This window comes from Nylanderia fulva, unplaced genomic scaffold (genome assembly GCF_048542155.1).
Source record: "Nylanderia fulva isolate GAGA-0341 unplaced genomic scaffold, ASM4854215v1 Scaffold36, whole genome shotgun sequence".
In the NCBI taxonomy this organism is placed as follows: domain Eukaryota; kingdom Metazoa; phylum Arthropoda; class Insecta; order Hymenoptera; family Formicidae; genus Nylanderia; species Nylanderia fulva.
The window spans coordinates 550,310-572,292 of record NW_028190433.1 but is presented as its reverse complement, the minus strand read 5'-3'; the positions used below and the strand labels follow the sequence as shown (position 1 = coordinate 572,292).

The 21,983-nt window shown below is 38.9% G+C and overlaps 1 protein-coding gene across 3 annotated transcripts in view; it reads right to left on the bottom strand.

Moving 5' to 3' along the window:
• Positions 1-18,457, bottom strand: part of LOC114941908 (vesicular acetylcholine transporter-like) — a 95,381-nt gene extending 76,924 nt beyond the window's left edge. For 2 of the 3 annotated variants that reach the window (XM_085485279.1, XM_029317092.2), the window contains exons 1-2: positions 18,353-18,457; positions 16,562-16,756 (exon numbers count right to left, since the gene is read on the bottom strand). Coding sequence is in view for 1 of the 3 variants with exons in the window: in XM_029317091.2 (XP_029172924.1) it covers positions 12,887-14,632 (1,746 nt within the window). In the remaining 2 variants the exon portion in view is untranslated. Of the gene's footprint in view, positions 1-6,109; positions 14,817-16,561; positions 16,757-18,352 lie in introns of those variants that run through there. The other variant, XM_029317091.2, reaches the window with a different exon arrangement.
• Between the last annotated feature and the right edge of the window lie 3,526 nt (positions 18,458-21,983).

The window sequence follows — 21,983 nt, the reverse complement described above, 5'->3', positions numbered from 1 at the left end:
ATCCGCAGATCTCGCGCCGGATGCATTATTTATGTCGTGTATCGGGCGCGAAAACGCGCGGCGACACGTTCGAGCGCGATACATCTTCGAATGTAGACAATGAGAGCGATCGCACCCTTTATCTCTCTGTCTCGCTTCCGGCCCACGTTTTCCCTTCCCGTGGCTGTCCCCCAAGTCGTCAACCCCCGTAAGAGTTATACAAGGTATTAGCGCGGAAACAGATGTAGGCGTAGACCGATGTATCTCTCTTTCTCTCTCTCTCTCTCTCTCTCTCTCTCTCTCTCTCTCTCTCTCTCTCTCTCTCACCCTTCCTGCGGACCGACAATTTGTCACAGCGATACTCCCCAACCACCCCCTTTTCACCCCCGATGTTACGATCGCGTTTGATAAATCATGCGATAAACTAGCGTTATTATCGACCATACATACATATATACACCGTAACGCAGCATCCCTATCCAGATCTTTCCCCGAAAACCGTAGATACCGGTTTGATGGTGCTCGATAGGGTTGTCCAGGGATGATTCTCGGAATGGAGAAGGGCGCGAGTCGAAAGAAATTTATTGCCGAGATAAGAGGGTCCAGCGTAAAATGCGCGTGAAGGCGGATTCGGGAGCGGAAATGGCGGCAGCGATGCGAGTTACTCGGACTAGAAGATATTTCAAACTGAGACGAAATCGTCGGTTTTCGCGTCTACAAATTTACCTCTGCTAAAACAGAATTTAAGAATTTATATCTTCCAAACAGCTGATATGGATTTTCTATGGCAGAAATATTCGCACGAGAAAATGTATATTTTCAGGGAAAACCGGGCATTGTCAGGGAATTTTATAAATCTGGAATTGTCAGGGAAAAGTCGGGAAATTTTACTATTTATCTGGATTTTTCACATTATTCTACATTTGTGTCTCAATAATTTGAAATTTTTTATTAAATAAATATAAACTTTTCCTTGACTCCCAGCAAGCTAATTTTCTGTGTTGTTAAAAATCGATTCGTTAATTTATATTTTCATCGTCGTGTTATTTTATTTTAATGTGCTTGATAGAGACAAAACTAAAAAATTTGATATAATATAAATAAAAAAGGTGATTATTTAAATAGTTTATAGTGACATGTTTGTTTCGATTATCGTACATTATGCAGATTGTATAATTAATTTAAATATTTGTTTTAACTTCCGAACCTTTTCATTGTTGACAAAAATATCTCAAGGATTTCATGATTTAACATTTGATTGATTTATCATATATTTTTTTATTGAGTCTGCTGGACACTGATTTTAAATAAATACTAAATAAATATTAAATAAATACTAAATAAATATTAAATAAATACTAAATGTATTTTTTAAATAAATAACGTCATTATACTTTATTGAAAGATTCGTGCCCTTAAAATATAACTAGATAGCTCACATTAAATATATCAAATCATATTTTTATTAAATACATCCGTTAATTCCGCTCTTGACTTTCTTTTTCCCGATTTAACAGACTGCGAATAATTATTATCTACATAAAAATTTGTGACATATTCGAGGATTTTGCCGATGACTGCGACAACGATGACTCGCTTATACGACTATCGAAATAGATGACGTTACCGATAACGATGATACCGAGCCGACATCGTAGAGAGCTGATAATCCCTAAATCCGATTATTCGCCTCATCGGTCCTCGACAACACACCGACCTGGCACCCTCCGGCGTTCAATCAATGTTTCTTTTGCCACTCGTGACTCGTCTTTTTTTTCTCTCTCCCGTCAGGATTCGCCTCTTCGACCGATTGACCGATTCGCGTCTCTCGGATCGGCGAAAATCCTCGGGCCAAGATTCTAATTTGGAATCTCCGATTCGGCACGTGTGCGTATTTAAAGTTATTATACTATATTTCCCAGATTAGCTTACGCTGAATATATGGATCGCGTTCTAGAAATGGCAAATGTCACCGGTTCATCCTCGTATGAACTTTCTTTTAATATTAGTTTCAAAATTAACTAAATTTCCGCTATAAAATTAATCGCGTTTAATTATTTTAACGATACCCTTTTTAATCCTTCGATGTTAAAACTCAAGATAAGTACGTAATAATACTTTTAGTTTTTATATTTTTTTCTTTTTCTTTCGTTTCTTTCCACAATTAATTCAGTGCTTTCGCATTTTTAACCACGTGACATTATATGCTCGTTTAACTCTTATATGTAATTTGAAAGACAAATGAGCTTGTGAATTTCTCATTCTAAATCCTGAATTTCGACTACGGCAGTCGCTGTGGGATCATTAATTAGCAAGAATTAACAGTCGGCCACTAACGATATAAGCACGCATGTGTCGGCGTGATAAATGGATTTATACCCCAAGGAAGATATAATGACGTAATCGTAATCGATAAACGTGTAACACATTTATATTAGGAATATTCGAGATAGTTGAGGAACATGAAAATGGATCCTGTAAGGAAATTTGTTATTATAGCATTTCAAGCAGGGTTGGGCAGATAAGTATCTGAGATATATGCATATACATATATGTATATGTTATATGCTATTATACATATATAATATACATACATATATAATATAATATATGCTATTATATGTTTATTTTAATTATTATTATTTTATAAAGTTCAAATAAATAAACTTATCTTTCAAAGTGTTAAACTTACTTTTGATATTATTTTCATATAATTCTACCGTCAGACTATATTATACTTAATATTAAAATAATTACAATAAAATCATCTATACTATTACTATAAAAAATTCATTTTTTAAATAATAGTAGATTATCTTTTTGTACTTACTTTAATATTAAGTATATAGTATATAATCAGAAAATTTAAGAAATAAATGTCAAACAGTATCTTGTATAAAATATGTTGTTTCGAAGTATCTGCCCAACCCTGATTCCAAGTTTCTCGGTTGAAAGAAGATCTTTGAGTGATCTCTTTGTGATTCTCATTTTCTAGAATATTTCGTTCGAAAATTCGCGACAGCAGTTTAATTACACTGTAAGAAGATCTCTCGGCGCATTCCAGGAGACAGCGTAGCGTAAATTCGCGATCAACAAGTTAAGCTAAATGACTTAATCTTAAAGCACTGACATCCGACACGGATCCACGTCGAGTGCGTACACCCTTATGCCTTTCTTCGCACCCTCCTGGAATTCGTAGCTGTCGTTTCGAATCTCGTCGAGGAGTCTCGAAGGGACTACCGTCAATTAATCGTGCCTGGCCAATCTCGAAGGGTCGCGAGCCAGGATAAAAGGAGGAGGCGGGATACGCCAGAAATCTAATCGAGTTCGTTCGAGGTGTGGACCATCCACCTTATCCCGAACACGCATCGCCGACGTAACGTCCAGCAACCCGTGAATCCAATTTGTCGACTCGTTTGCCGCTTTCGAGCCGGTTCCCGTGATCCCGAATTCGCGCTGATAAACTCCAGTAATTTTCCTATATCTGTTCGGGCCTCGATTTATTCATGTGAAATACGTTAAATGCACAAGTTGGGATAACGATTCATCCATAATTCCGATAAATTGATTGCAGAACAAGCGATGTGACATTTTTAATGTAAATGTCTTATTCGTAAAAATAACACTGGTATTGTTTTTTTTATATTATTTAATAGTGGTGGTATGTTTAATAATGACGAGAAATTACTCTTGGCCTCCTTTCTTTCGATACTATTTTTAACTATTCGATTTTATTTTAGAAATAATTATCAAGCAGTGTTTTTCTATGTCTATATTTAGATTTTTCCTTCTGAAAATACTGAATTGTGCGTTTGCGATTTTGTGATACATATTTTTATACTACACATTTATTCTATACAATTTACATTTTATGTTTCTTTTTCATAATTTAATCTATCATGAGTCGTTGAAATCGTAAGAGAGTTCATTGAAGTCTCCGAAAAGACGACATTGTTGATTGACTCGAATCACTGAATGGTCCGTCCTCAAAAGAATCCAGGTCAAACGTGTAAATGTTGAGAATTTAAGGAATACAAAACGTACACAAATTTCACATTTTTTCTCTCTCTCTCTTGCAAATATATAATCAAAAATATAAAAGATTTGGAACCGTAAGACGAGGAACGAGAATAGAAGCGGATCGATATTCGCGCACACCGACGCATCGACTTTAATCTAGGACAACCTTGCGAGATCTAGGACATGTAAAGATCTGAGTAAATGATTATAGAAGTATGTATATATAATATACATGTACTTGTTACTTATGTAACTCCAAATGAACGGCTCGTGTAACGAATACGACTTCACCGCCGCAAAAGAAAAATTGAAATCTTTGGAAAATTAATCATCATGCAGATTTATTTAATACTACGTATTATAGCTAGAAAATTAAATATGTCGGGAATTAATCAGGCTTCACATCTAAAATTAATCGAAGATTAAGATCTTATCGTTTATTAGTATCAAGATGCTTGCATCTTTTCTCCTTTGATTTCAGTCTTCAAATTAAAAAAAATTACGTATTGATTTTTTTCTTTTTTTTTTTGAGAGAGAGAAACTTGTTTCAATCTTTAACAAAAGAGGTAACCGGTAAAAAAATTTTTATATGTAATTATATATAAATAATTATATAATTATACATATAATCGTAAAATTATATGTGAAATATGTTCATTTTGATACATAATTATATAAATTTATATATAAATTATAAGAGTTTATATATAATCATGTCAAATTATACATATATGAAGAAATAGTTATTCATTATATATAAATTTATATAATTATATAAAAAAAAGTACTTTTATTTAATTATATGTATAATTTTATATATTTCTATATAATTTTATATTGTCATACATAGGTATATAAAAAATGTTGTCTCGGGTACCATGTGTGTGAAACCATGTACTTCTTACCATATATCAACAAGATACGAACTTTTCTACAGTAATGAAAAATAAACTTTCTCCGGGAAATTGAGCATTACGTTGAAGCTATCGCGCAAAAAAATTCCCATCGACACGATCGCTGTCTAAGTTTTATGTATGCGTGATCAGGAGCGCGAGGTGTACCTCGTCCGATTAATCGATACGGCGGTGTTATCGATGCGACGTGCTCGTTACGGGGCCGCGATCGATATCTGCGGAGCGGCCGGTCGTTACCAGGAGACGACACCCGGTATAGAAAGGGCGGGCGCCCCTTTTGGGGCGCGCTGCGCCCTAATATAAATATTATTACACTTTGATGGGGTTAGGGTGACACTAGGGCCCCGCAGACATCCCGTGAATGTCTCTCGCTCGCTTTTTCATTAGGCCCGAATTCCGCGCGGCACGCGACTATGTTCTTAAAGGCTTAAGCCCTTTCTTCGAGCCCTTCTCTCGTCACTTGTCGATCAAACTTCATGATCCCTTGCAGCATCCCGCGATATGATATCGGTATAATTCGTCTTTAGATGTTACTCTCTCTTTTTTATTGTATCATGAATGAATGAGGAAGATGAGCAGTTGTATACACAGAGAGAATTTTCTCTTAGAAATTAGAGATTAATATTTACAATAAAAAATATTAATATCAGCCACAATTTTAATAGATGCCAAAAAGTGATGAACATATAAAATATTTTGTAGAAATTTTGCAATGCAGCATATATTTTCAATTGAACTTAATCGTTGATGATAATTTTAACATGCAACATGGTAATTTTCGACTTATTATCAAACATTATATTTGTAATGAATTTTGCAATAAAATATAGGTAACGAAAAATTTTCTTTATGTTTTGATACATATAAGGTGCGAAAATAAATTTATGATAAATTCATGATATTTGTGTTATTTTTTCTTTTGCTGTTAATTGAAGCTTTGGAGATAAATATAAATCGTGTAATAATAAATTATTAATAAGAGTTCTAATAATCGATCTTTTACTTCAATATTATTTCTTATTCATTATTGATGCTTCGAATTTGTAAGCATCGATATAAGTAAGAGGAAATTATCTTTGCAACCAAAACTATAAAAAATAATTTACAAAGAAAATTAATCGTACATAAATATCCAAATAATTCAAAAAATCATGGCAAAGGCCGTCGATAAATAGCATAAAGTGCAACACGTGATATTCTTCGGTAACAATGACATCTTTAATAACCGGTTCAACAACATTACAGTGTCATAGGATTTCAATTACATACGCACATTTCGAATTACTTGGTTTTTCATCAATTAAATATACATACATACATGTGTGTACGTGTACGTGTGTGTGTGTGTGTATTTTTAATGGTATAGAATCGCGAGTGTGTGTATCGTTTTTACCTGTGTGTTTCTGTCTATGTATATGTGTACATGTTCGCGCAAAGTGCGGACGTATTGCAATTAAGTACGCTATGCTTATGGTTAATCTCGAGCTGCACGACCAACTCCTTTATCGCGCACGGATAATATGCATTATGCACGGATAATTAGATATATGTATATAATCCCGATGACTATGTTTTTCCCTCCACTCTCTCTCTCTCTTTCTCTCTCTCGTGATATGTGTGTTCGTGTATTGCGCACTCTGTCGTAATATGATAAATATGGAGATCGTCGATCTCCGACCGTCCCCTTTTCTCGCAATACTTGGGAATTAGACTCGGTTTTGAGATGAGAAAAATATTGTTGAGAAACTAGCACTCGTGTTTGCATTTGAAACTGCCGTTGCGTCTTAAACCGACGATACTGAGCGAGGTTTCAATATAGGGAATGCACTTATCTTGCTCCATTTGTCATCAAAGAAACTGCTTTTCAATGCATAATCTTCTGAATGGTCTGATATATCATTAAAAAGTTGAAATTTGAAATTAAACTTTTTTTAAATAATAATCCTTAAGGTTGCCAGTAATAATTAATAAAAAACCACTCCTCAATGTTTAAAGTCGACCAGACTGGCAATAATTTATTATAAATAATTATTTGAAATACAACAACGTTTCGGCTGTCATTGCAGCCCTTTTCAAGTACATCTATAAAAAGTTCAATCAAAATAATTATAATTTAATACACTTATTCGCAACAATGAATTATACATTTAAATACAAAAATGTGTTACATACCAAATTTAAAACAGTAAATCAACTTCTATGCAAACTACCGACAATGTTAACGCTTGTTTTGATGAACAATGTAAGACTGACAGAAGTAAGCACATATTAAATAGATGTTAACTGTTCACAAGAATCTTAGTCACTAAGCGTTAAGAAGATAGAGACGAAACTAAATGTGTCTTTCGTAATTTAAATCGTCATAATAAAGTCAAATAAATAAAAATAAATAAATAGGTGGATATAAAAATAAAAATAAAATTAAAAGTAAAAATAAATATAAAACGACTTAAATAACGTCAAGAACACGATCATAAATCCCACTGAAATTCTCCGTATCTTTCTGTAAATTAATACTTTTTCCTTGTTTTTTTATGTAAAACATTTCTGCAATTTCTCTTTTTCTTGTCTGTTTTTCCTCATGCAGAATCACCGGAGAATCCCAACGGAACTCATGATCGTTGCAAGTCCGATGTAAACTAACGACAGAATGCAATGTCTTGTCTTTTTTTATGTTATTTCTATGTTCTTTAATGCGCGTTTCTAAATGTCTCTTTGTCTGTCCTATATAAGCCTAATCGCAATTCGCACAATCAATTTTATAAACAACATCAGTTCTTTTTAAGTTTTCGATCCCATCTTTACCTCTTTTTATCAACGTGTCCAATTTTTTTTGGGACAGTATACAAAGCATCAATTCCACTTTTATTGATGCAACGCGTAATATTCTCGCTAAGATCTTTAATGTAAGGTAACACAATGCAATTTCGCGTATCAAATTTATTTCGATTGGGCGAGTTAAGATTACTGCCAAATTTAATCGCTCGAAGTCTTTTATTGATGTTTTTGTTAATAATTGTTAACGGGTAACAATTATTAATAAGGATTCTTTTGATTAAATTAATATTTTCTTCATAAAAAATAGGGTCAGCGAGTAAAATAGTCCTATCAACTAGGCTTGCAATCACGCTAATTTTATATCTCATAGGATGATTTGACAGAAAATTAATATAGCGGTCTGAAAACGTAGGCTTTCGGTACCAATTAGTCGTCAATCTACCACCGATACGTATAACGTTCGTATCCAAAAAACTCAGAGAACAATTTTTCTCTAGTTCGAACGTAAACTTAAGTCGAGTGTGGAAACCATTGAACACACGAAGCATATCCTCAATTTTTCCTTTCGGAATAATTGAAAAAATATCATCGACGTACCTAAAATAACAATAGGGTTCGAAATCCAATTGACGCAAACAGTATGATTCCAAATCGTCCATAACAATGTCAGAAAGAATCGGAGACAATGGAGACCCCATCGGAGAACCGAAAACCTGTTCGTAAAATTTTCCGTCAAAAACGAAGCTCGTTGAGCGCATAACCGTGTCAATGGCGTGTAAAAACTGCGCAAGGCTAAACGAAGTAAATTGTGAGATGTCATCCCATCGGTTTTCTATTGCTATTTTAATTAATTCCCAAGGGGTGTTAGTAAAAAGTGAAGTCACGTCCAACGAAATCATAACATGGCTGTCGTCGATGTTTCTGTCTTTAATAATCTCCACAAAGGACCAACTATCCTTGACATGAGATCGAGGTTTATTGACTGCATTTTGTAGTATCTCACTCAAAAAGGATGCTATGTTGTAAATAGGACTTCCTACAGTTGAAATTATGACGCGGAGAGGGTAACCTACCTTATGAATCTTTGGTAAACCATACGCACGAGGCAAATTACCATTCGTACACCTCAATTGTCTGTATGTGTTATCGTCTATTAATTTATTATCTAACCAAGATTTTAATAAATTAGCAACCCTCGTGCTCAGTGACTTCAGCGGAGTCCTATTAAGTGATCTATACGTAGAATCGTTTTTCAATAAAAAAATTCATTTTCTCAACGTAGTCTGTCCGGTCCATCAGTACAGTAACCTGACCTTTATCAGCTTTAGTTGCAAAAATATTTTTGTTAGATTTCAAAAATCTTAATTAAATTATAATTATTTTGATTGAACTTTTTATAGATGTACTTGAAAAGGGCTGCAATGACAGCCGAAACGTTGTTGTATTTCAAATAATTATTTATAATAAATTATTGCCAGTCTGGTCGACTTTAAACATTGAGGAGTGGTTTTTTATAAACTTTTTTTTTTTATATTAAGAAGCAACTTTATCCGCGAATTATCCGGCGATTATCTACAGATTATCGGTACATGATTTAGGAATTCTTCTCTGTACACAATAGAGTAATTTTCAACATTTTTTTTCTCTCACTCATAATAATTACAACAAATAATACCATCTTATAATCATCGAAACTTAACAAAATTTCTGAGAACAGCGAATCTCTCGTATTGTTCAATAGGTGAGGATTTCAAAAGCAAAATAAAATCGCCAATGCTCTTCTTCTTTAAAGAGAAAGATGATTCTTAGATACGAAAGAATTTTCTTTTTAAAAATTGCATCGTAAAATCAATTTTTAATGCATACGTTTACTACGTTTTCAGAAAAGTCACTTTTTTTTTAACAGCGAAAAATGCACTCGTGTCTTTTTTGTTTAATTCAAAAAGAAACTTATCTCGTTTCAAGAGAGGTTTTCTTCACTTCGCTTTTAAGGTCCTCACATAGATATTCTACGCAGACGAATGTCAGGACAACGATAACTTTGCCCAGCACTGGCCTTTTAGTCCCCCGACGTAGAAGAAAAAGGATTTTTTACTCACGTACACCATCGCTTTCACAACATTCATGAACGATATGATACAAGTAGGCAAGATACACTGGATGTCACAGAACTATATCGAAGATCACAAGAGTCGAAGGACAAAGAGAAACGATTTATTTCACGTCGAGTATCACACGAGCAATTAAAGTTCGCTGCAAAAATGAATAAAATCAAATCCTCTACATTTCATTTTAATTTCTCCCGTTTCAGCTTGAATTCTAATTTCTGCCTTTATTATATTACAATGCCTTTATTAAAATATCGGTCAAGGAATTTATAATTAAAAGAACAGACAATAGTTCTGGGACGTCCAATGTGCGACGCATCCATGCGATGGGGAAAGAGCTCTCTTTCTTTCGCCCTTTTGCGTATAATATGTATTTACAAGAGACAGAAGAAGCTACGAGTAATTCTTTATACGATTATGTGTTATATGTGTATGTATAACCGTAGTGCAACCGATGCAACGTCTTGTCGATAATTATCGCAAGCTCTTTGACACGAAATAATTCGACCTCACTTGTCTGAAATCGAAATAAAAAATATAGAGAATTAATTAAATGTATAAATATTATAATTACAAAAGATATCTAATTAGAATTTAATTAAAAAACTTTCAGCAGATCAATCGCGAAGTTTATATTTTTTACTCATCTCAGGGATATTATTGCGTTAATTTTCGCTTAATTTATCGCTGGAATCGACGATAATTATCGACGAGTATCATACGTTGCCGCGTTACGAGAAAATCCTTAACATTAGAGGCCAGCTCATATAGAAACGAAATGCCATTGCGGAGATAATAACGCTCTTTTCTCTCTCTCTCTCTCTTCCTCAGCTATATATAAAACAAAAAACGCGTATAGCCTACGTTTAGGTACATATGTATAGCGAGTGTCTAATAGAGAGTGTGTCTACATTACATTTTAGGTCGGGTTACACACTTGCTTGGATCTTTATAACGGGGAGAACTTTTAACGATTATTCGCACTACGAAATCTCTCGCGACACACGACGGGGGTAAAAACTGCAAAGTTCAGGCACTGTTAACTCAAAGCACCCGCGGAAATCGATCCTCGAGGATCCGCGCGACGACGGGCGTATGGTCCTGAGGTCCGAGAACGAAACGAGCTCCCCCTTTTTTTAAATTAACGCGTCCTTCTCGATCATCGCCGTATCAGTGTAACGGTGTATTAATTAATTCATAATTTAGTCATTTATTCATTCCTTTCGCGACGCTTCTTAGTATTGACGAGTAGGTACGGATGTGTGCCGTGCACTCGGTCGTAAGACTCGACAGAGGTATCGAAAACTGCGAGAACATAAGAAGTTTGTCGTCTCTCTCTCTCTCTGTATCAATATTTGGATAAAAAATTTTTAATTATTTTAACATACGTCGTATCATATCGAAAAAAAAATAATGCGAATATAAAAGTATATGAAATGGAATTATGTTGTTCTAAACGGAACAAGGTTTGAAATATTTTATATGTGAGTTTTTAATTAATTAAAAAATTAATTGAAATTTTTTCTCGTAACATCTCGCGATAGTTGCTGCAAAATCTTACAGCCAAGTCACTCTGACACGTGATAAAGTTTGATATATTTACATACATATAGAAATGCATGCCTACGACTAGATATCGCGCGATTTCCCGCATGAACCAAATCCGGTTCGAACGAAATATCTCTATAATTAGAAAAGTAATCTCATAAAAATACAGATATGTATGTTTATACTTTGACGCGCTCGCGCTTTGGTACTGCTATTGCTCCCTTATTGCGGCAAAGTACTCGATTAGCGTGAAACAAATAAACGATTGAAGAAGTAAAAATATTATAAAATAAAATCGAGCATTTCGAAAATATATTGAATGATAGAAAATTATTTATGTTATTAAATAATCGAGAAAGATACTTATTATTTTGTTCAAAGCTTGTTATAAAGAGGCAATTGTTTTCTGAGGCGAAAAATGAAGAATAAGTGAACTGTAAAATAATTTTCAACATTGAATCGAAAATGTTTAATAAGTTTAATCATGTGTGCCATCTTTATCAATAATAATTGATATAATGCTTATTCCAATCGTGCGAAAGAATATAATTGACACAATAAAATGCGCGTAACAAGTAACAATTTTTAGAATGTAAAAGCTTCGGATAATCTCTATATGTAACAATAACGTAATAACGATAATAACAACAATCCCCGAGTTTTGTCAGTAAATATTTTTTCGCGATAAAATTTATTCGAAGCAGAGAGACAAGTACTTTGTCAATAAAGAGCGATTCGCGGAACGAGCCTCGATCATCCTCGTCACAACCGTCCTCTATATAATCGCCTAACTAACTTAAAGCCTTACTTCCTAGATTTCTCTGACGCCTTAATTAATGATATGATATATTTCCGTTCAGCAATGTGGAACAATTCTCAACGAAAGTGATAAAAATTCAAAACTTGCCCGACGGCAATCCGCGAGCGAAGGTCCTTGCTGACGGGAAGCCTTCGTCGCGGCCGTAAATCCTCTCTTTCTCTTCCCTCTTACACTTTTGCGCAACAACTCGCATCCTAGATATGTTAACTTTGCCTTCTCTCCATAGCACCGATACGTTTCTCTCTTCCCTCTCACTCTAATTTTATTTCGATGTTGCGATTACTCGTCTTCCTCAAGGTTCTTGTTCTCGCTTCCCGCGAGTGTATTTTCTATACCAATCGTCGTCCTTCAGTCTTTCAACGATAAATACGTATCTTCAGCAACGTTCTCCCACATCTCCCATCTCTTTCTCTCCTTCTTCCGTGCCGTGCCGATCCTATAACGCGAAATCTCGAAAACGGATCCCAGGACCAGGTCAGGATTCACCATCCTCGAGGAAATCACTCTGGAAGTCGTTGCCTCTGTATATAATCCCCGACAAAGCGTCGCGAATCTCGAACACGATCGATATCCGACGGACGCGGGCGCGATCGATGATCCCTCGCAACCCTGATGACGTCTATTCTCTGCCGTTAAGTTGTGGAAGCCTGTCTCGAAGACTCTCGAACACGCGCTTTCGAGCGATCGTTGGTCACGTGGACGACGCCGATCACTCGCTCTTAATACATTCCTTGCCTAAAGGGATTGCTGTTTCCAGCTCCCGGTCGCTGCTCCGGCACGTCCGGCTGTCTTCTGAAGGGATTCACATCGACCTGGGCTTCTCCTCGCTCCTGCTCGGCCGCGTAATTCCTCTGCTGGCTGTAATCGGCGGCCTGACCGTAGCCCGGCGGCTGATTGTAAACCGGCGGTTGTTCGTGCGGCGGCTGAGCGTAGCCCGTCGTGTTCTGAGTACCGTAACTCCCGTAGCCGGCCTGCGTCTGATAATTCGGCTCGTAACCCTGGTCGACGTTCGTCTCCATGCGCGTCTGATTCAGATGGTTACCGATCTCGCCGGTGATCGGTCGCTGCTCCTGCAGCACGTAAGTCTGGTACTCCTTATCGGGTGGATCCTGCATCAGGATGTTCGCCTCGTCCTGGAACGGCTTGAAGTCGTAGATGTGCCGCAGGTAATAGAGCACCGGCGCGTAGAGCAGATTCGAGAAGGCGATGCCGATGTTGAGCGCCGTGAAACCGATTGCCTCGACTACCCCACCGGCTATGATCGGACCCACCGCGTACGCCACGCTGTACGAGATATCGGCGATAGCGTAGATGCTCCCGTAGACGGACACGTACCTTACGTCCACCAGGTAGCCCAGCGTAGGCAAGAGCGCGGTGTCAATTAAAGCGATGCCGAAGCAGATGCCGCACAGCGGGATCATCAGCACTTTGTACGAATTGGAGAACGGTATGATGAAGCAGCAGAGACCCTCCAGGGCGAGTCCACCGGCTGCCATCAGCCACTGATACTGCGGATACTGCTTGGCCATCTTCACGGTGACCACCACGCCGATCACGTGCGGGAAGAAAGCCGGTAGCCATACCATACCGATCTTCCAGTTGTCGTGGGTCATCGTGTCCTCCATCCACAGCGAGATGGTCGGCTCGAGGAAGGCCAGGGCGACGTTGGACATCATCAGAGCACCCGCGCACACGGCGATGTACGGGTCCATCAGCAGCCGCCAGATCGGTATCGTCGATTTGGGCTCGCCTATGTGACGGTCGCGTAACTGCTCCTTGATCGGCTTCATCACCAGCAGCAGCATGAAACCGTCCGCCAGGCTGACGAACGCCAGTATCAGGAACGGTACCTCCTTGCCGGCGAATTGATACAGAGCGCCGCCGAACGGCGGCGCGACCAGGCAGCCGAAACTGATGAACGCCAGAGCGATGCCGAGGGCTTTCGAGCGTTCCGACTCCTCGGTGAAGCGATCGGCGATCATGGCGAGACCGGCGGTGTCGGCGAACGCGGAGCCGACGCCTTGCAGACTCCTCGCGAAGAACAGGACGCCGTAGCTCTTGCCGCACGCGAACACGCTGGTCGACAGGAACATGATGCAGAGACCGATCATCATAGGTATGTCGTAGCCGATCCGGTCGATCAGCGCGCCGGAGAACGGATTAATCATCAGCTGCACGATCGCCTTCGACGCGAACAGCACCCCGGTCGCGGAATCCTGGCCGTGATGCTCCCGTGGAATAATGGTGCCGTTGGGCATCGTCTCGACCGGTCCGAAAGCACCCACGTACTGCAGATAATCGGGGATAATCGGCACTATCACCATGTACAGCATGTTGTCCAGCAGCAGCGCTATGGAGACGATGACGAGGATCAGCTTGCGCTGAGCCTTGGGCTCCTGCAGCTTCGTCCAGACGATCTCCTTGAGCTCGCCGAACTCCATGTTGAGTATCGGTATCGTCGTCATGATGTTGCTCTAAGTGGCCGCTCGCGGAGCGGACCCCTTGTGTTCTCTTCCGAACTTTGTTTTGTGTGTGTGTCTTAACGGGTGAGACTAACCGCGGTCACCAGTCGTGCGACCTCGGGAAGCGAGCGTGACGAGGAGATCGTCGCGATAGGGGCGGCGCGCATCAGGCCGGGCCGGGGGTAACCTACAACAGATCACCGAGTTGGCGACGATTAGCTCTCGCGTTCGATTAACCGATTCGCGCGAGTTTTTTTTTTCTCTTTTTTTTTTTTTTTTGTGCATACGCTATTTATCGCAATACACCGCAACGGCAATCGACAGGCTTCGCGACGGCGTCGGAGATTGGGAAGAGTTGCTGAAGAAGAAGATGAAGAAGAAGAAGAAGAAGAGGGAAAGGGAGAGCCCTGACCCGGCCTGGTCAGCGCGAAACGACGATGTTCATCTCGAACCACCCGGAATCCAGCCTCGTCCGACCCAACCTCGCGATCGCGAATATATATATAAATATATATATACACGCGGCACTTTTGTGTGCAAGAGGGAAGAAAAAAATGCACTCTCTCTCTTTCTCTCTCTATTCCTCTCTGTGCGGGTTGCTCCCTCGCGCGTGCTTGAACGAGAACACGACACCGGATGGAGGCTCCCCCACGATAAGGCGTCGCGAGATCGACTCTATATACCTGAGCCTGAGGTATATCGTGTATCGTGTTACACGGCGGAGATAAAAACAGCGCGGGAAAACGCCGGGAAAACAAGGGGCGAGGGTCGACGCGTGCTAGACATCGTCGGCAGGGTCGCCCGCTAATCACTTCACGAATGTTGGCGGTACCAGGAGAACTAATGACGATACTATTTCTGTCCGATATTATTACGGCTTGTTTCCGCGAGTTGTCGATCGTTGGAACCAATTGCATTAAACGAACGTAAAGTTAACAATGAAGTTAGCGTTACTCTTATAGGAGGAATCTCCCTCGACTTGGAAATAAAAAGATATACAGAATTCGAGTAATTAAATTTCCATAATCACAATGGTTTCTAATTAAACTAATATATGTGTCATCGTCTTATTTCTATGCGAAATAAGACCTCGCGTAATAACACTATAATGTAATTATGACACTTTAATTACTTAAATTTCCATATAATCTAAAATGCAAATTTTCATAATTTACCAACAATAAAAATGTTAGCGGTAAATTATTAAAATACTTTACATATGTGTATAAGACAAAATTGCATTATATATATATATATATATAGACATTTTCTTCTTTTCAGATTCACGAATCTCTTTAAATCCTTTTTGTCATTATTCACTTTCTCCTTTCTTAACAAAGAGTGCAAGAGCACAATAAAAATGATATTCTGAAATTATACTTTAAGAGTACAATAAAACAGGGTGTTTCTCGAAAGGGTTGAGGGCAGTAGAAAGAAACTAAGAACCATATTTCTCTCTTTCACTCTCACTCTCTCTCTCTCTCTCTCTCTCTCTCTCTCTCTCTCTCTCTCTTTTTCTCATGAGCCGACGGAAAAAGTTGTCAAGTGCAATTAATATAAGTGCACTTCCCAACTTTTCCAGGAACGCGACAATTCGCCACAATCTGGATTAAATATCTACGTAATAATTTGATTTGCTGCGTGCTCGACGTTCATTATTCATGTACTCTGCCATTATCCGAATTCGTCGAAACCTTTCTTTCATAAATAAAAAAAAAGGGTACGTTCTATTTTTATTTCTCCGTAATCTATACCATGATTTATGAAATATTTAATCCGACGTAGAGCTTCTAGGGGACGATCGCGCGATTTCGAGACGATGATGGCTCTCGCGTTCGCGAAACGACGCCTGTCGATCGTCGTCACGAGGATGTGATCGATAGGCGGACTTGGTAATGTCGCACAGAAAACGATCTCATATCGTCGACTCACCGGAGTTACTGGCGAACTTCTGCCTGAGGGAATTGGCGAGGCGTTGGGGGCCCGCCAAGGTCGGAAGACCGGCGAGCAAGCCGCTCAGAGTCGAGGTGACGTCCGATCCGTCTTCGTCCTTCGAGTCGTTCACCGACTCCTTGGCTCCTCGCGTCCCCGGGCCCTCCACCTTTTCAGCCGCGTTCACAACCGAGCCTGCAACAGCGACATCATCCCCGCGATTAAAGTCGATTATATAATTCATTATTTTTTTTCGAGAGGAAAATTATGTAGGCGTTCGATTCAAGAGTTGTTTATTAAACGAAGCAGGAGCACGTTTCAAAACCATTTTTTCTCGTCACAAAAATTCGATCGAATTTTATACATAAATGATGTAATAATAGATACTTGTACCTGTAAAGGTGTATAATTTATTTTCGGAGCGCCTTTTGTAGAGGACATTGGATAGGACAAAGGGAGAGTCCGTCAACCTTCCCCAGTTGGAATTTATCATCATATATTTAATCGCGCATGAGGCAACATTGCTTTTACTCTATATATTCATGTCTTCTCGTGTATATATAAATATGTATATATGTTCGACACAATTTTTACTAACCTTTCTATTATCTTATGTACGCGTTACCAATGGGCAGGTTAAATTTAGCGTTTCTGCATCTATCTATAACATCCGAGTCTCTTATACCTTGCACATTTGAGGAAGACCGGGCATTACACACGTGCGTAACTTCCCAAGGTAATTTTTTATCCCTACCCTCCCTCGCATCGTCGTATCGCAATATAGTTATTTGACAGCCACGTGTTATTTTGTGCGCCGTTGTTTGCAGGAAGGGTGCAGCAATATCCCTTATTATCCGCGTCGCTCTTGTAAGTGCAACTTTTAACCGGAACTCGCGGATTTTCTTAGAGTCATTTTGATCAAACGTTACACAAAACACAACGTTCTCTATAAGAAGAGAATTCAAAAACTAATGAACAAAAAAATTATGCCTTTTTTTAATTCTAAATTCTCAATCTCGTAATTTTTTTCCATTTTTTTGCAGACGCAATTATGCCTTGTAATGAGTAGCTGAATAAAAATGTTTGTTTCAACGTGATTTAATGAATTAAGCTTGACTTAAAATGCTGTATTGCAAATAGAGCAATATTGTCAGCAGAAATAAGATCTTGGCTATACAAAATTGTCATTCATATATTTCTCGATTTCCGAATAAAATTTTACATTCCGTTAAATGTAACATGGATTTGTGTCGAAAAAATCGAGACAGATTCAAGAGGAAAATATTGACGAAAATTGTACAACGAGCAATTGAAAATCAATATAATAATGTAACACGATTTGTGCATACATATATATTTAATTATATAATAGGTACATACATATTTATATATACTCTAACTTCTCTCTCTGGCCACAAGTACTCAAACAAAGCAAGTCGGAAAGAACAAGCGAAGAAAAATTGTGCGGGAGCGTGAATTGCAGCAACCCTTCGAGAATTCGAATCCGATGAAGAAATCTCAGTACGAACCCGAGATTGCGAAAAGGGGAAAGAAAAAAAACATTCATAAATTCTACGAGATTCCAGTTCGAACCGTCGTATCGGAAGCTACCGATTCCTACCAAACGAGCCCGCGCACCAGAGAAAATCTCACGAATGCGTACACCTTTGGAAACCCAGAAGAAGAAGAAGAAGAAGAAGAAGAAGAAGACAAAAGCGAGAAACGCAAGCGAGAGGAAGATACAGAGAGCGAGAGCGAAAGAGAGAGAAAGAGATCGGCCGGGATACTTACTAAGACCGAAGGGCTCCCAATGGCAGGGGCGTCTCGGCGTGTCTCTCCGTCGGGGTGGCTTTGGAACGTCTGCCCTCGGAGTCCTCCCCGCCACCGGGTCGCCGCGGCGCCCTCTCTCGCCGTCGCGGTGGCGGCAGCGACGTCGTCGGCGGCGGTTCCGCTGCGGAAAACGCGGCAGGGCGCAGCCGCGACCACCAGGATCCAGGGATTGGCGGCGGCGAGGCCGTGCGTCAGCCCCCAAACCCTCCACCATCGGACTCGTATGCCGGCGTCCCTCCGAGGGTAGAGAGGGCGAGACCAGGTATAACGACGACGACGACGACGACGACGACGGTCGATGCTGCGCGGTATTTCTGGCGTCAGGTCGATATCGGCCTCACCTGTGCGAGGCGACTCTATATATGTGGGGCTGCCACCCGTTCCGAAGGGGTTCTCGAACGCGGTCCCGCTTCGTTGCTCTCCACCTTTCTTCTGGGACCAGTGCTCTTCAACCGGCGGATCGGGTGCCTCACTCGTTACCTGGCTCGAGAGAGAAGGGTGTAAAAGGTTGGGGTGAAAGGTTGCGAGACCCTGCCTCGAGTGGCGGTACGGCCCGGAGTATAGCGCGCTTCAGTTTTCCAAGAGACATCGCCACCGTGCTCTCTCTCTCTCTTTCTCTTTCTCTTCCGTCTTCGTTTGTCGGAGGCTTTCGAGGATTACGATCGTTTACCGGTACTTAAAGCGAGAAATCACCGACCTGGCCGAGACTCGTCGCGTTCACCTCGGGTAATACTTGCGGGCAGAATTTCAACCTTTCAGTGATGTCATCATTTACGAATTTACGTCTAAAGTTAGATTTCACCGTACTATAATAATGTACCAGTTATACGTTGCGTTCTGAATTTCTTGAACCTATTTTCCTCTTTTTTTCCCTTTTCATACATTGGCGACAAAACCATTGTCGATATAGAATATTGAAAATATATATCATTAATTCCAATGTGAGAAAGATTAAAAGTCACCCTATGTACGGAACAGAAAAACTGGCAAAGTCAATGCCAATCCAGATTATCTAACTCTCCCTTTTTTGTGTCGCCGAGAGAACACAACGAATTCAAGGCAGGTAGTTGAACACGAGGGAATTGAGAATCAGCTACGTTCGAAGAGGGATGTGAGAGGTCAAAAGTCGAGTGACCGTAACGAGTTCGTGCTACTAGATTCGCTCGAGTCCTGCGTAAACCGATCAATGTTAATCATCGTATTTAGTTAAGGTCAAAGGTATTTTTATATTGGTCGCGAGCAGAAGGGAGACACGCACGAGTTCCAGTAGGAAAAACTTGGTGTTTTTCACAGATGCTTGTTTTTGATATTTAAAAAGAAACACTAGTTGTTCTTACGAGTTCAACGCCGTTTCGCTTACATTCTTTTTTTATTTTTATCGAAGCTCTCTAGAATTGTATTATATAAAAATACAGTGCTAAAGGATGAGCTGAATTCTTGATCAAATTAACTTGAAACTTGCTTTAAAAAGAGTTCACTAAAAATTTGATAGAATTATACAGAAAATAGTTACATTTTGCAGCAATATTAAGCAACCAGCAGATTATCTTCTAAGTTGAACATATTGTGTTAAATATTAATATATGCGTTTAATTTGATGCAATAAACTGCAATTATTATGAGACAGATATAATAATATGATGGTAATTTAAAGATTACACAAACGAGCAAAGAAAATGTTTTTAACTTTGAATTCAAGTATAAGCTAGCGAGTTTCACCTTCGCTTATTGCTCTATGAACAAGTCTATTGAAGTTTCCAACATCGAACAAGAAGCTGTAAAGCCGAGAAGTTTTTTCTAAAAGTTTCACAATGTAGCAACTAATATCACCTGTTATTATTATTTAACAATCATTCGGCATACAATTCTCTCCTATATTCTAAGAGGATAAAATTCCTTTATCGAAATAAAATCTCGAGAAACTCAAGTTTAAATAAATAATCAAGGCATTACGTACACCTATAGAATCTTACGATTTTATAAATCTTTTAATGACAATTGTTAAAATGTTTGCATCACAAAGTGTTATAATATAAATAATTTTAATAATATTCGAAAGTTCTTGTGAAATTCAACATTAAAATTTATTTAATAAAGAGGTAATGTCACGATATTGAACGTCTTGTCCTTAGTTCATGACGCCGTCTCCCTTTGCAGGCGTCATTGTCGGAACGTTCAAATGTCGAATAAAGGCTGTCTCTGACGTCTCGGGCCGATTACGTCATTTACAATGTCATTTGATGACATTACTAGATACGTCGCGCGGCTATTCTAACTTAGCCGACAGGATAGTATCGGCGAATAAATTAACGAGCAAAGAAGCGAGTCCTATTCTATAGTCATAGGGTGTCAAACCGGATTGTTATCTATTATGGTAAAGAGGATAATGGGAATATCAAATTCTCATTATATATTCTGTAGAACTAATCGATACGCACGTTGTTCCCCGAACAAGCTTATTCTCCGATTGGATTACTCTTTTAAGCTACGTAACTTTGAAACAAAAGGAATTAAATTTTTATCGAGAAATATGACATTATAGCAAGGACAGCGATGGTTTAAAAATATGCACTGTACGTAAAGAATATTATTGTTCAAGAAAAATATATCACAGATGTCAAATTGTGTTCATTGATTTGACATAATGCGACCTGCTAACAAATGCACTATTTTTTGCATTTTTTATTTTATTGCAATCTCTTCTTCTCGTTAAAGATCTCACATTTATTTCAGCTTTTCAGCTTTTATCCCCTATAGCCAGTGTTGCAGTGTTATCTAAATAGAAATATATAGATGATCATCTACATGAAATTTTGGTGTCATCTTATCTTTATATAAAAATATATATTATCAATATCTGTATCTTAGATGAAAAAGTATTAGCTTTACTAAATTATCTAGATTAATGTTCAGATAATTTGGAGTCATAGTACATAAATAAAAATATGAATATATTTTTATAGCCCTTCAGTGATTTCTTTTATAACTGTGTTGACATAAGCGCGGTCTTAAAAATAATATTATCTGAAAATTATTTAGATAAATCGCCATATAATTTTATCTAGATATATTTAGAACCAAATTATCTTCATCTTATCTAAGATGAATTTACATATTTTCGTCTTAACTTTAATGAATTTTAAAATCATCTAAGCACTATGCCCATAGCCGCGTTACGTTAAATACCTGGCTCGTGTGTTTTCGTTCAGGCCCGAAAATAGATATCGATCAGCTCGGGCGAACTGTTGACCCAACATTGACGCGAAGACATATATATATATTCGTCGTATAGTGTCCGCAGGGAGGATCATTTTCGCAGTGTTGTATACCTGCGGCCGCGGGATACCTGTCACGTTTCTGCCGTCACCGTCGACTTTCGCGCGACATCTATTCTGGCGGCTAAATCCGTTCGCGAACACACGGACAGACGGTAGATGCAGAAATAAATGATCTCCGGTTGATCGTCCCGTTTAATGCCCTTTGAGAGCGCGACGCGCGCGCGTTTCCATCTGACAGCTCCATTTTGCCATATTGAAAAGGCTTTGGGATCGGCGATCACGACTCGCTTCTTCGCGACACGAGAACGGACGCA